Genomic DNA, 14,063 nt, shown 5'->3' on the forward strand with positions numbered 1-14,063 from the left:
AGGTGAACGGATTGTAATGGTTAGTGTTTACCCGCCAAACACACGACGGAATTACGATGTTGTTACAACGTTCGAACAAGTTGTAACACCTAACAAGTTGTAACAACGGTCTTGTACGTCATAAAAACGTTATTAGAAGACGCAAAAACGTTATTGTAACAACTTTATTACAAGTTTTAACAAGCGGAAAATAGCGACAGATTGGTTGTGTTTAGAGGCATCAGCCCAAACAGCCGTTGGTAGTGTGCAAATTATAAACACACAATTCAACCCGTTCTAGCACTTGCCTGTAGTCAATATTGGCTTATTTAATAAGTGCATATGTGACATACTAATTGATTATGAATATTTTAGTTTACCTTGAAAAGTTTCATAGAAAACACCGACCTCACCTAACCTTCTTAGTATGTTAAGATAAGCATCTTATTGCTTCTTATTTACAATTATTACTTAACCTATCAACGGTATAGGTTAAGTAATAATTGTAATTAAGAAGCAATAAGATGCTTATCTTAACATACTAAGATGGTTAGGTAAGGTCGGTGTTGTCCATGAAACTTTTCAAGGTAAACTAAAATATTCACAATCAATTAGTATGTGACATATGCACTTATTAAATAAGCCAATATTGACTATAAAGCAAGTGCGAGAACGGGTTGCACAATTACTGGCCTCTGTAATAATGTCATTTTTTCCACGGTATTTTAACAGCACCACGTCGGGGCTCACCTATAAAGAATGGTTGTGTGTTATTAGAACACGCTGGTGGTAGGTTATTACTGCCATAGTGTTTATAATTGTGTGCTTAACCCAGTCATTAAAGTTCATTGTAATTGGGATCTTGCTGGCAAATAAAGTAATCTGCAATTACCCTCTGATCTATATATAATTGTTCTATGATCATGAATCTTATTATATGTTTCCTTTAGTATTTAATTAAGCCGCCTACGGTCATGAATTAGACATATTAAACAATTATTAACTAAGACATTGTTTATTTAGCAATATGCTGGAGTGGGTGTGGCGGTAGGAAGGGAAGTGGTACTGGCAGGTCACTTCGGTATTACAGTGGTGGGGAGTGGGTGGTTGATGGTAGGGGATGACCGTGAAGACTCTTAGGTGAGTACAAGCACACACACATAACTGAATAAATGTGCGAGGAACTGAATTAGAAATTCCAGGAGGTGTTCACATTAGAGCAAGCAGAAGTTCCAGAGATAAGAGAAGGAATAGTTAACCAGGCACCACGAGAAGAGTTTGGAATTACCAGCGGGGATGTAAGGAAACTCTTACTAGAGTTGCATTTTACAAAGGCTATAGGCCCAGACGGAATATCCTCTTGGATCCTACAGGAAGGAGCAGAAGCACTGTGCCTGGCACTCTCCATAGTCTATAACAAATCCCTGGTAACAGGGGAACTGCCAGAAATTTGGAAAGCAGCTAATGGAGTCTCGATATACAAGAAAGGGGATAGACAGGAGGCACTGAACTACAGGCCAGTGTCCCTAACCTGCATACCATGAAAGCTGATGGAAAAGATTGTGCGAAAAAAACTCGTGGAACATCTGGAGCTAAAGAACTCTGTAACACAATATCAACATGGGTTCCGGGATGGCAGGTCCTGCCTCACAGGGTTAATTGAATTCTACGACCCAGCAACAAAAATCAGGCAAGAAAAGAAAGAGGAAGGTGGGTGGACTCCATATTTTTGGATTGCCAGAAAGCCTTTGACACAGTACCACACAAGAGGCTAGTGAAAAAGCTGGAGATTCAGGCTGGAGTGAAAGGGAAAGTACTCCATTGGATAAAGGAGTACCTAAGCAACAGAAGACAGCGAGTCACTGTGAGGGATGAGGTCTCAAATTTACGAGGCGGAGGCATCACCAGTGGAGTCCCGCAGGGTTCAGTCCTGGGACCTATACTGTTTCTGATATATGTAAATGATCTCCCAGAGGGTATAGACTGGTTCTTCTTATGGTTTGCTGGCAATACAAAAATTATGAGGAGGATTAAGACAGAGGAAGATAGGAGGCTTCAAGAGGACCTAGACAAACTAAATGAATGGTCCAACAAATGGCTACTAAAGTTCAACCCGAGTAAATGTAAGGTAATGAAACTAGGCAGTGGAAACAGGAGGCCAGACACAGGATACAGAATGTGAGCTGAAGTACTTCATGAAACGGACAGAAAGAAAGATCTAGGAGTTGATATCACACCAAACCTGTCTCCTGAAGCCCACATAAAAGGAATAACATCTGCGGTGTATGCGAGGCTGGCTAACATCAGAACAGCCTTCAGGAACCTGTTTAAGGAATCATTCAGAACCTTGTATACCACATATGTAAGACCAATCGTGGAGTATACGACACCAGCATGGAGCCCGTACCTTGTCAAGCACAAGACGAAGCTGAAAAACGTTCAAAGATATGCCACTTGATTAGTCCCAGAACTAAGAGGCATGAGTTACGAGGAAAGGCTGCGGGAAATGCACCTCACGACACTGGAAGACAGAAGAGTAAGGGGAGACATGATCACAACCTACAAAATCCTCAGAGCAATTGACAGGGTTGAAAAGGATAAATTGTTTAACACGGGTGGTTCCCCTCGTGGGGTACACCGAACAAGGGGACACAAGTGGAAACTGAGTACCCACATGAGCCACAGGGACGTTAGAAAGAACTTTTTCAGTGTCAGAGTAGTTAACAGGTGGAATGCATTAGGCAGTGATGTGGTGGAGGCTGACTCCATACACAGTTTCAAATGTAGACATGATAGAGCCCAGTAGGCTCAGGAATCTGTACACCAGTTGATTGACGGTTGAGAAGCGAGACCAAAGAGCCAAAGATCAACCCCCGCAAACACAAATAGGTGAGTATACACACTCATCCACACCGGTTAGCCAGTACACACACACTCACCTCTCATCCACACCAGTAAGCCAGTACACACACTCTCACCTCTCATCCACACCAGTAAGCCAGTACACACACTCACACCTCTCATCCACACCAGTAAGCCAGTACACACACACTCACCTCTCATCCACACCAGTAAGCCAGTACACACACACTCACCTCTCATCCACGCCAGTAAGTCAGTACACACACTCATACCTCTCATCCACACCAGTAAGCCAGTACACACACTCACACCTCTCATCCACACCAGTAAGCCAGTACACACACACTCACCTCTCATCCACACCAGTAAGTCAGTACACACACTCACACCTCTCATCCACACCAGTAAGTCAGTACACACACTCTCACCTTTCATCCACACCAGTAAGCCAGTACACACACTCACACCTCTCATCCACACCAGTAAGCCAGTACACACACTCACACGTCTCATCCACACCAGTAAGCCAGTACACATACTCACACCTCTCATCCACACCAGTAAGCCAGTACACACACTCACACGTCTCATCCACACCAGTAAGCCATTACACATACTCACACCTCTCATCCACACCAGTAAGCCAGTACACACACTCACACCTCTCATCCACACCAGTAAGCCAGTACACATACTCACACCCCTCATCCACACCAGTAAGCCAGTACACACACTCACACCTCTCATCCACACCAGTAAGTCAGTACACACACTCTCACCTTTCATCCACACCAGTAAGCCAGTACACATACTCACACCCCTCATCCACACCAGTAAGCCAGTACACACACTCACACCTCTCATCCACACCAGTAAGCCAGTACACATACACCCCTCATCCACACCAGTAAGCCAGTACACACACTCACACCTCTCATCCACACCAGTAGGCGCACCTTGCACACCTCAGTCAGCGTCCGCCTCTCTCTCCTGCTCCATCACCACCTCTTGGAGGACAACATAATAAGCTCATTAAGATACATGGCGTCATGGATACGAACTTACTTCTTGCATTAACGCTCTGATGTCCCTTAGTCGTTGTGTAACACTGGTGATGGCTTCATGGAGAGAGAGAGACAGATAGAGAGACAGAGAGAGAGAGAGAGACAGAGAGAGACAGAGAGAGATACAGAGAGAGAGAGAGACAGAGAGAGAGACAGAGATAGAGACAGAGAGAGACAGAGACAGAGAGAGACAGAGAGAGACAGAGAGAGACAGAGAGAGACAGAGAGAGACAGAGAGAGAGACAGAGATAGAGACAGAGAGAGAGAGAGAGACAGAGAGAGACAGAGAGAGACAGAGAGAGAGAGAGTGAGTGAGAGTTGTCTTCGATTTATAGCCGTATGGTCCGTTTTCGAATCCTGGCCGGGAATGGAAACAATTTGGCAGTGTTTCCTTTCATTCCATGCACCTGTTCACCTTGCTAAACAGCATATCATAGCGTATACTCTCATACCCTACGAGCCCGCCGCCCTAGAACTACGAAGGGACAAGGCGGACTAGAGTTCAAACAGGAATATCAGTGTAGGGAAACTGTAGGCGAGTGCGTAAAGCAAAGAGCGAGGGAGGTCATTTGCACCCAGGATCCCTGGTAACAGAACAACAGAGAAGGGTGTCAACGGCAATGGTAGAGATGTAGCAGTGCCAACTCTCCCGTTTAACACAATTTGTATATATGAATATATGCAACATCAGAAAAGCACTGATCCATATATGTGGAAAAACGAGATGTTAAGAATTAGAGAATGCTGAACGTGTTTCGGCTCAATTCGCCTTCATCAGAGCAAGATAGAGTGATATCTCTCTCTCTCTCTCTCTCTCTCTCTCTCTCTCTCTCTCTCTCTCTCTCTCTCTCTCTCTCTCTCTCTCTCTCTCTCTCTCTCTCTCTAGGGCTGTAAAATAATACACATAAGTTGGTTAAGTGATAGATCATTGCAAAGCCACTAACATTCAAAGCGTTTCGAACAGAATAAAAAATTCAGGTGTTTTCCAGCATGGGTGTTTTTCCAGGCTGCAGGTCTCCCAGTGCACAGCGTGGGCACGGTCTTTGTTCCAGCAAAGAAGAGCAGTGAGAATGGTGAGAAGTTTTTCCCTCTCAAGCTTCCACAGAGGAGAGGGAAGAGCGGGAGGAAAAGAGGTAGACGAACATTGTGGAGGTCATCAAGAACCCGCCACCTCAGGTCTATGTATATGGAAGCACAGAGAGTTCCTGAATTCAGGGAAGACATTGTGGATGAGCGGATAAAAGATTTCTAAAAACCTGCCTCAAATATCAGTAGGCATCTCCCCCAAGAGGGGCAAGCCTATACTCCTAAGGTCAGTCAAAAGAAGAACATGCTGAGGTAACGAGCCTGAGGTACTGAAGATCAAGATGAGAGATAGCAACATGCGGAGGGAGGTGAATATAGTGTACCATTTATTGACGAAGACAACCAGCGGCGGCGGAATCAGTGGCTGACTGAAGCAGAGTGGGGGATAAAGGAACATCGATCCGGATTAAAACTACAGTTGGGACCCAACAGGTTAAGCTGGATGGGAGGAGAGACAGGCATAACCGCGGAAGCGACCAGGACGATACCAAGCATCGGCTCCCGGAGACAGACACAAATCGTTGACAACTATTCACATCCGAAGATTAATTCATTAAAATTGGCACAAAAACTATGTATATTCTAAGGACGCACATTGAGAAGAACAACAAAATATAGATAAAGAATAAAACACACTACCCTGGAAGCTCAGGAACTGGATCAGAGAAATCAGGGTTGTGGGCAGAGCTAGGTAAAGCCAGCAGAGAACGACATGTCAAAAGACTCGCTGTAGGGGAACAGAGGCGAACGAACAGCGTCCGTTGATGAAGGTGGCGCTGCAGAGCGTCTGAATGAGACTAAGGACAGACTCGCCTTGTGTTCTGGACCATTCTTATCTCGTAATAGTAAGAGTGTTATAAAAATATAGCACACCATTTCGGAGTAAAAAATGAGTCAGGAAGGCTCACAACGGGTCAGAGGGGGGCTCACAACGGGTCAGAGGGGCTCACAACGGGTCAGAGGGGCTCACAACGGGTCAGAGGAGCTCACAACGGGTCAGAGGGGCTCACAACGGGTCAGAGGGGGCTCACAACGGGTCAGAGGGGCTCACAACGGGTCAGAGGGGCTCACAACGGGTCAGAGGGGCTCACAACGGGTCAGAGGGGCTCACAACGGGTCAGAGGGGCTCACAACGGGTCAGAGGGGGCTCACGACGGGTCAGAGGGACTCACAACGGGTCAGAGGGGCTCACAACGGGTCAGAGGGGCTCACAACGGGTCAGGGGGACTCACAACGGGTCAGGGGGACTCACGACGGGTCAGAGGAACTCACGACGGGTCAGAGGAACTCACGACGGGTCAGAGGAACTCACGACGGGTCAGAGGGGCTCACAACGGGTTAGGGATACTCACAACGGGTCAGGGGGACTCACAACGGGTCAGGGGGACTCACAACGGGTCAGAGGGACTCACAACGGGTCAGAGGGACTCACAACGGGTCAGGGGGACTCACAACGGGTCAGGGGGACTCACAACGGGTCAAAGAGATTCGCAACGAGTCAGGGGGACTCACAACGGGTCAGAAAGACTCACAACGGGTCAGAGGGACTCACAACGGGTCAGGGGGACTCACAACGGGTCAGGGGGACTCACAACGGGTCAGAGGGACTCACAACGGGTCAGAGGGACTCACAACGGGTCAGAGGGACTCACAACGGGTCAGGGGGACTCACAACGGGTCAGGGGGACTCACAACGGGTCAGGGGGACTCACAACGGGTCAGGGGGACTCACAACGGGTCAGGGGGACTCACAACGGGTCAGGGGGACTCACAACGGGTCAGGGGGGACTCACGACGGGTCAGAGGGACTCACGACGGGTCAGAGGGACTCACGACGGGTGAGAGGGACTCACGACGGGTCAGAGGGACTCACGACGGGTCAGAGGGACTCACGACGGGTCAGAGGGGCTCACGACGGGTTAGAGGGGCTCACAACGGGTCAGGGGGACTCACAACGGGTCAGGGGGACTCACAACGGGTCAGGGGGACTCACAACGGGTCAAGGGGACTCACAACGGGTCAGGGGGACTCACAACGGGTCAGGGGGACTCACAACGGGTCAGAGGAACTCACAACGGGTCAGAGGGGCTCATAACGGGTCAGAGGGGCTCACAACGGGTCAGAGGGACTCACAACGGGTCAGAGGGACTCACAACGGGTCAGGGGGACTCACAACGGGTCAGGGGGACTCACAACGGGTCAAAGAGATTCGCAACGAGTCAGTGGACTCACAACGGGTCAGAAAGACTCACAACGGGTCAGAGGGACTCACAACGGGTCAGGGGGACTCATAACGGGTCAGGGGGACTCACAACCGGTCAGAGGGACTCACAACGGGTCAGAGGGACTCACAACGGGTCAGGGGGACTCACAACGGGTCAGGGGGACTCACAACGTGTCAGGGGGACTCGCAACGGGTCAGGGGGACTCACAACGGGTCAGGGGGACTCACGACGGGTCAGAGGGACTCACGACGGGTCAGAGGGACTCACGACGGGTCAGAGGGACTCACGACGGGTCAGAGGGGCTCACAACGGGTCAGAGGGACTCACAACGGGTCAGAGGGACTCACAACGGGTCAGGGGGACTCACAACGGGTCAGGGGGACTCACAACGGGTCAAAGAGATTCGCAACGAGTCAGGGGGACTCACAACGGGTCAGAAAGACTCACAACGGGTCAGAGGGACTCACAACGGGTCTGGGGGACTCACAACGGGTCAGGGGGACTCACAACGGGTCAGAGGGACTCACAACGGGTCAGAGGGACTCACAACGGGTCAGGGGACTCACAACGGGTCAGGGGGACTCACAACGGGTCAGGGGGACTCACAATGGGTCAGGGGGACTCACAACGGGTCAGGGGGGACTCACAACGGGTCAGGGGGGACTCACGACGGGTCAGAGGGACTCACGACGGGTCAGAGGGACTCACGACGGGTCAGAGGGACTCACGACGGGTCAGAGGGGCTCACAACGCGACAGAGGGGCTGACAACGGGTCAGAGGGGCTGACAACGGGTCAGGGGGACTCACAACCGGTCAGGGGGACTCACAACGGGTCAGGGGGACTCACAACGGGTCAGGGGGACTCACAACGGGTCAGGGGGACTCACAACGGGTCAGGGGGACTCACAACGGGTCAGAGGGGCTCATAACGGGTCAGAGGGGCTCACAACGGGTCTGAGGGGCTCACATACTCTATACAATTTATAGTAAAAAAGTGGTTTACTTACGGTCCATCATTACATACTTGTACTTTAGACCTAATAGTTACTATAAGTACTATCATTCAGAAGGATGGGTTGAAATTTATATATAATATATATATATACATATATATATACATATATTATATATATATATATATATATATATATATATATATATATATATATATATATATATATATATATATATGTAGTACCTGTAGCCAGAACGCACTTCTCAGCCTACTATGCAAGGCCCGATTTGCCTAATAAGCCAAATTTTCATGAATTGTTTTTTTGCTACCTAACCTACCTAACCTAACCTAACTTTTTCGGCTACCTAACCCAACCTATCCTATAAAGATTGGTTAAGTTAGGTTAGGTAGGGTTGGTTAGGTTCGGTCGTATATCTACGTTAATTTTAACTCCAATAAAAAAAAAATGATGTCATACATAATGAAATGGGTAGCTTTATCATTTTATTAAGAAAAAAATTGGAGAAAATATATTAATTCAGGAAAACTTGGCTTATTAGGCAAATCGGGCCTTGCATTCTGGCTACTAGGTACGACATATATATATATATATATATATATATATATATATATATATATATATATATATATATATATATATATATATTATATATATATATATTATATATAAATTTCAACCCATCCTTCTGAATGATAGTACTTACAGTAACTATTAGGTCTAAAGTACAAGTATGTAATGATGGACCGTAAGTACAGAAAAGAAGTCAATAACACAAAAGTCAACTTTCAGGTGGTCCACACTACGTGCTAGTACTCTCCACCAAACACTTATTGAAAGTACTTCATTTTAGGAGGATGGGGATGATAGATTAATAATGCTCATATAGTATTATTAGGTGTATAGATAGGTCTAAATTACGTCAGCTTAGGTGTTTAGGTTCTGAATGCAATTATATGTATTCAACCCGTCCTCGACTCAAGTCCAGTCGACCCCTAAGACGCATTCATCAATTTTAACATGCCGTTCATTTAAAATAGGAATTTTCTCATATGTAAATTAATATTGTTATATATTAGCATACTGTACATATTTAGGCATTAGTTAGGTTAGGTGTTTAGGTTTTGTTGGCGATTATTTGTATTTGTAGTACGTGGGTGAAGCATTTACAGTGTTGTGGTTCGAACAAAAGTCGTTAGTTAAGCGCTTGTTCCGAAAGTGTTCGAACGTCATCAGTTGTGAATCGTGTGTAAACCGTTTTTTATTCACAAACAAGGGGTTTGGCGGGTGCATGGAATGGACTTTGACCTGTGTTCATGAGGATGGGCTGCGTTCCAAAGCCCCCCTCCCCTCCCCATCAAAAGTGTTCAAACACTCTCCAAACAACGATTCAAAGCCCCAAACGGAAGAGTTGGATGACTCACAGTGGAGTTCGTCAGCGTGGTTGTCAGGGCAGTCCGGCCAGCCGTCGCACCAGTAGAAGCGGTGGACCCTCGCCCCCGACCCGCACTCTGCGAAGTCTTCTGAAAACACCACAACAAGACCAGTAAACAAGATTATTATGGTACAGTTCTTGAACCCGTTATGCTATGATAACTATTCAGAGGTATATATGCATTAAACTATATAACTAGCGTATCAAGACTTAACTTTTTTATCTAAATGAATTTGGGGTTCAGTTCTAGAGCCTATTATATGCCTCTGTAACGATTTCCACTACCACCTACAGAATGGGTACAGGGACTTCTAACGCCCACAGCATGGATGACCCAGTTGAACACATCCTATCCACGGACATCAAAATAAAAAAACACAGTTTACCAGCGGTGGTCTCGGGTTAGTGCTTATTTCTGACGCGCCAGAGAGATGCCAGTAAATTTGACTTCTTATTAAATGACAAAGTCATCGCCAGAATCCAGGATAACAGTGTAATGTTTGATAATGTTTAGGCGAAAATGAAGTTTATCGCTTTAAAATATCTTCGAGTTTTGCCAAATTTCATAACTGATGTTATTATTCTGAATACTTATCATTTTCTATTAATCAGTTCAGCTGAAATCTGAAAGATTGATTGATGAGGATTAAACCACCCCAAGAGATAGCACGGGCATGAATAGCCCGTAAGTGGTAGATTTTTTTTGGAGTGAATGTGATACTTGGTCGTAAAGAGGAGTCTGAAAGTGTAAAGGTTATGAGATAGCGACCGCAGGGATAGGTGGTCGCTATACCTGCGTCTGTCCCTGTCCCTGTCCCCGTCCCTGTGCCTGTACCTGTCCCCGTCCCTGTACCTGTACCTGTCCCCGCCCCTCTTTCTGCGCTCCTACCAGAGGTTCAAAGATTTACTCAAACGGTGAAGATGACAGTGAAGGGGTTGACATATCCTGGCTGGCCATAAACAGCGAAGACCAGGTCCTGATGTAACCTGCAGGTGTGTACTCACCAGGTCTGCAGGTGTGTACTCACCAGGTCTGCAGGTGTGTACTCACCAGGTCTGCAGGTGTGTACTCACCAGGTCTGCAGGTGTATACTCACCAGGTCTGCAGATATATACTCACCAGGTCTGCAGGTGTGTACTCACCAGGTCTGCAGGTGTGTACTCACCAGGTCTGCAGGTGTGTACTCACCAGGTCTGCAGGTGTGTACTCACCAGGTCTGCAGGTGTGTACTCACCAGGTCTGCAGGAGGTCTCGTCGGAGCCGTCCTTGCAGTGATGGTGGTGGTCACAGACCCTCCCTGGCCTGATACACTGTCCATTGGAGCACTCAAACTCTGACTTCCAGCACTGCCGATGGTCTGAAGGAGGATAGAACACATGAGATATCAGGCAAAAGCTTCTGATATCTTCATATTGTATTATTTCTGCGATTGATGTAACTGCAGGGTATTATTCCTGCGGTTATCTTGATTTCGGGGCTTAGTGTCCCCGCGGCCCGGTTCTCGACCAGGCCTCCACCCCCAGGAAGCAGCCCGTGACAGCTGACCAACTCCCAGGTACCTATTTACTGCTAGGTAACAGGGGTGTGTTGATACATTTCCAGACTACACCAATACTTGAGAGTCGCTTGCTCAGGGCCCTCCAACTTGGAAAAGCGAAGGCCACAATAGAGGAGCCCGTACGGCAGAAAATAGACGTACTGCAGAGGCCCAGAGGAAACGCGCCATGCGTAAGGCTAGAGTAACCTCCACCTCTACAGAAGCGCTCGATCACTCCAGCTATGTTGGAACTATGCTGGAGCCATGTTGGAACGTTGGAGCAATGTTGGAACTATGCTGAAGCCATCTTCGAACTATGTTGGAGTTTAGAACTACGTTGTAGTTATGTTGGAACTATGTTGGAGTTTAGTTGGAACTATGTTGGTTATGTTGGAACTATGTTGGTTATGTTGGAACCACGTTGGTTATGTTGGAACTATGTTGGTTATGTTGGAACTATGTTGGTTATGTTGGACCTATCTTGGAATTGTGTTGGTTATGTTGGAACTATGTTGGTTATGTTGGAACTATGTTGGTTATGTTGGAACTATGTTGGTTATGTTGGATCTATGTTGGAACTGTGTTGGTTATGTTGGAACTATGTTGGTTATGTTGGAACTATGTTGGAACTATGTTGGTTATGTTGGAACTATGTTGGAACCACGTTGGTTATGTTGGAACCACGTTGGTTATGTTGGAACTATGTTGGTTATGTTGGAATTATGTTGGTTATGTTGGAACTATGTTGGTTATGTTGGAATTATGTTGGTTATGTTAGAACTATGTTGGAACCAAGTTGGTTATGTTGGAACCATGTTGGGTATGTTGGAACCATGTTGGGTATGTTGGAACCATGTTGGAACTATGTTGGTTATGTTCGAACCATGTTGGTTATGTTGGAACCATGTTGGTTATGTTGGAACCATGTTGGTTATGTTGGAACCATGTTGGTTATGTTGGAACCATGTTGGTTATGTTGGAACCATGTTGGTTATTTTGGAACTATGTTGGTTATGTTGGAACCATGTTGGTTATGTTGGAACCATGTTAGTTATGTTGGAACCATGTTGGTTATGTTATAACCATGTTGGTTATGTTGGAACCATGTTGGTTATGTTGGAACCATGTTGGTTATTTTGGAACTATGTTGGAGTTATGTTGGAACTATGTGATCCACGAGTCCATACATGTCAAGTTTTTGGTCCGCATCCATGTGTGTCAATTTAATGGTCCATGGGTCCATATGTGTCACGTTCTTGGTCCACGAGCACATATGTGTCACGTTCTTGGTCCACGAGCACATATGTGTCACGTTCTTGGTCCACGAGCACATATGTGTCACGTTCTTGGTCCACGAGCACATATGTGTCACGTTCTTGGTCCACGGGTCCACATTTGTAAAGTTGTTGAACTCTTCGCACCAGAGGTCATCACTTTCTTCGTTCAACAAGCCAATTAAACTTCGAGTTCGTTGCCATTAGACCGTCGTTCTTCAGATTTTCGGGTCAGTTCAGTTAGCGATCTGAAATGTCAACATTTTGTGAGTGAAGATGTTTCTAAGATTTTTATAATTGTAAGATAGAGTTCCAGAGTGTGTTCGTTATTTTAGCCGAAGTACTTTCCGGTGTTTGGTTTCATATATACGAATTATTCAGGTGTTTGTCTGACAGGTGTTTGTCTGATAGGTGTTTGTCTGACAGGTGTTTGGCTGGCAGGTGTTTGTCTGACAGGTGTTTGTCTGACAGGTGTTTGTCTGATAGGTGTTTGTCTGACAGGTGTTTGTCTGACAGGTGTTTGGCTTTATGTGCAAGAGATCGTCAGGTCGTTGGTTTTATCAATCACGAAATCTAGGTGTTCGGTTGAATGACCCAAGAGATGTTTAAACTCTTGGTTCCACGAGTCTTCAAGATCTTTGTTTCGCGAGCTTAGAAGTTCTTCAAGTACCCAGTTCAATAAGTTTTCATATCTTGGTAGTTTCCCGTATGACCATAAATCTAAAACTCAGAATCCCTGGGATTAGAGAAACCAACTTGGGACTTGGAAACTAACAGACTTGGGAGCTGTACAGCCAAAGTCCTCTCAACACGTTCCAGGACACTTCCAGATCTTTGGAATATCCTGGAGTCTTCGATGGGAAATGTGCTGGTGCAGGAGAAGACAGGAGGAGGAGGAGGAGTGTCTGCGATGCTCAAATGTCACCTCATATTGCGTTCTTGGGAGGACCCAAATTGTGTGATGATGATCTTCTTGAAGTGTATGGTGACGGGGGAGGAAGGAGGAGCAGGAGGAGACTCAGCAGAATAAAGAGAAACAGAAGGAAGAGGAAGAAAAAGCAGATGGGAAAGGTGTAGAAGGAAGAAAATCTGAAAGAAAGAGGAGAACGAAGCAAAATAACGGGAGGTTATCTTGAGGTTATCTTGAGATGATTTCGGGGCTTTTTAGTGTCCCCGCGGCCCGATCCTCGACCAGGCCTCCACCCCCAGGAAGCAGCCCGTGACAGCTGACTAACACCCAGGTACCTATTTTACTGCTAGGTAACAGGAGCATACGGTGAAAGAAACTCTGCCCATTGTTTCTCGCCGGCGCCTGGGATCGAACCCAGGACCACAGGATCACAAGTCCAGCGTGCTGTCCGCTCGGCCGACCGGCTCCCGTATACCCATAAATCTTAAGTGGGAAACTTAAGGTGGAATACAAGGAGAAGAAAGCATAGAGAAAGGGTGGAAGGAAGAGGAGGACCAGAAAATAGAGAAGGGCAGGAAATAAGAGAAAGACAAAGCAAAAATATAAATAAATAAATAAATAAATAAATAAATATGTTTATTCAGGTAAGGTACATACATACAAGTGATGTTACATTAATGGATTGATATATAGATAGAGCTAGTACATACAATGC

The 14,063-nt window shown here is 46.4% G+C and overlaps 1 protein-coding gene across 1 annotated transcript in view; it reads right to left on the reverse strand.

The window, feature by feature from the left end:
• LOC123746243 (G-protein coupled receptor GRL101) overlaps positions 1-14,063 on the reverse strand; it is a 172,761-nt gene that overhangs the window by 139,149 nt on the left and 19,549 nt on the right. The window contains exons 6-7 of the mRNA XM_069315055.1: positions 10,862-10,984; positions 9,616-9,714 (exon numbers count right to left, since the gene is read on the reverse strand). Coding sequence (XP_069171156.1) covers positions 9,616-9,714; positions 10,862-10,984 — 222 coding nt within the window. The remainder of the gene's footprint in view (positions 1-9,615; positions 9,715-10,861; positions 10,985-14,063) is intronic.

This window comes from Procambarus clarkii, chromosome 80 (genome assembly GCF_040958095.1).
Source record: "Procambarus clarkii isolate CNS0578487 chromosome 80, FALCON_Pclarkii_2.0, whole genome shotgun sequence".
Lineage (NCBI taxonomy): Eukaryota > Metazoa > Arthropoda > Malacostraca > Decapoda > Cambaridae > Procambarus > Procambarus clarkii.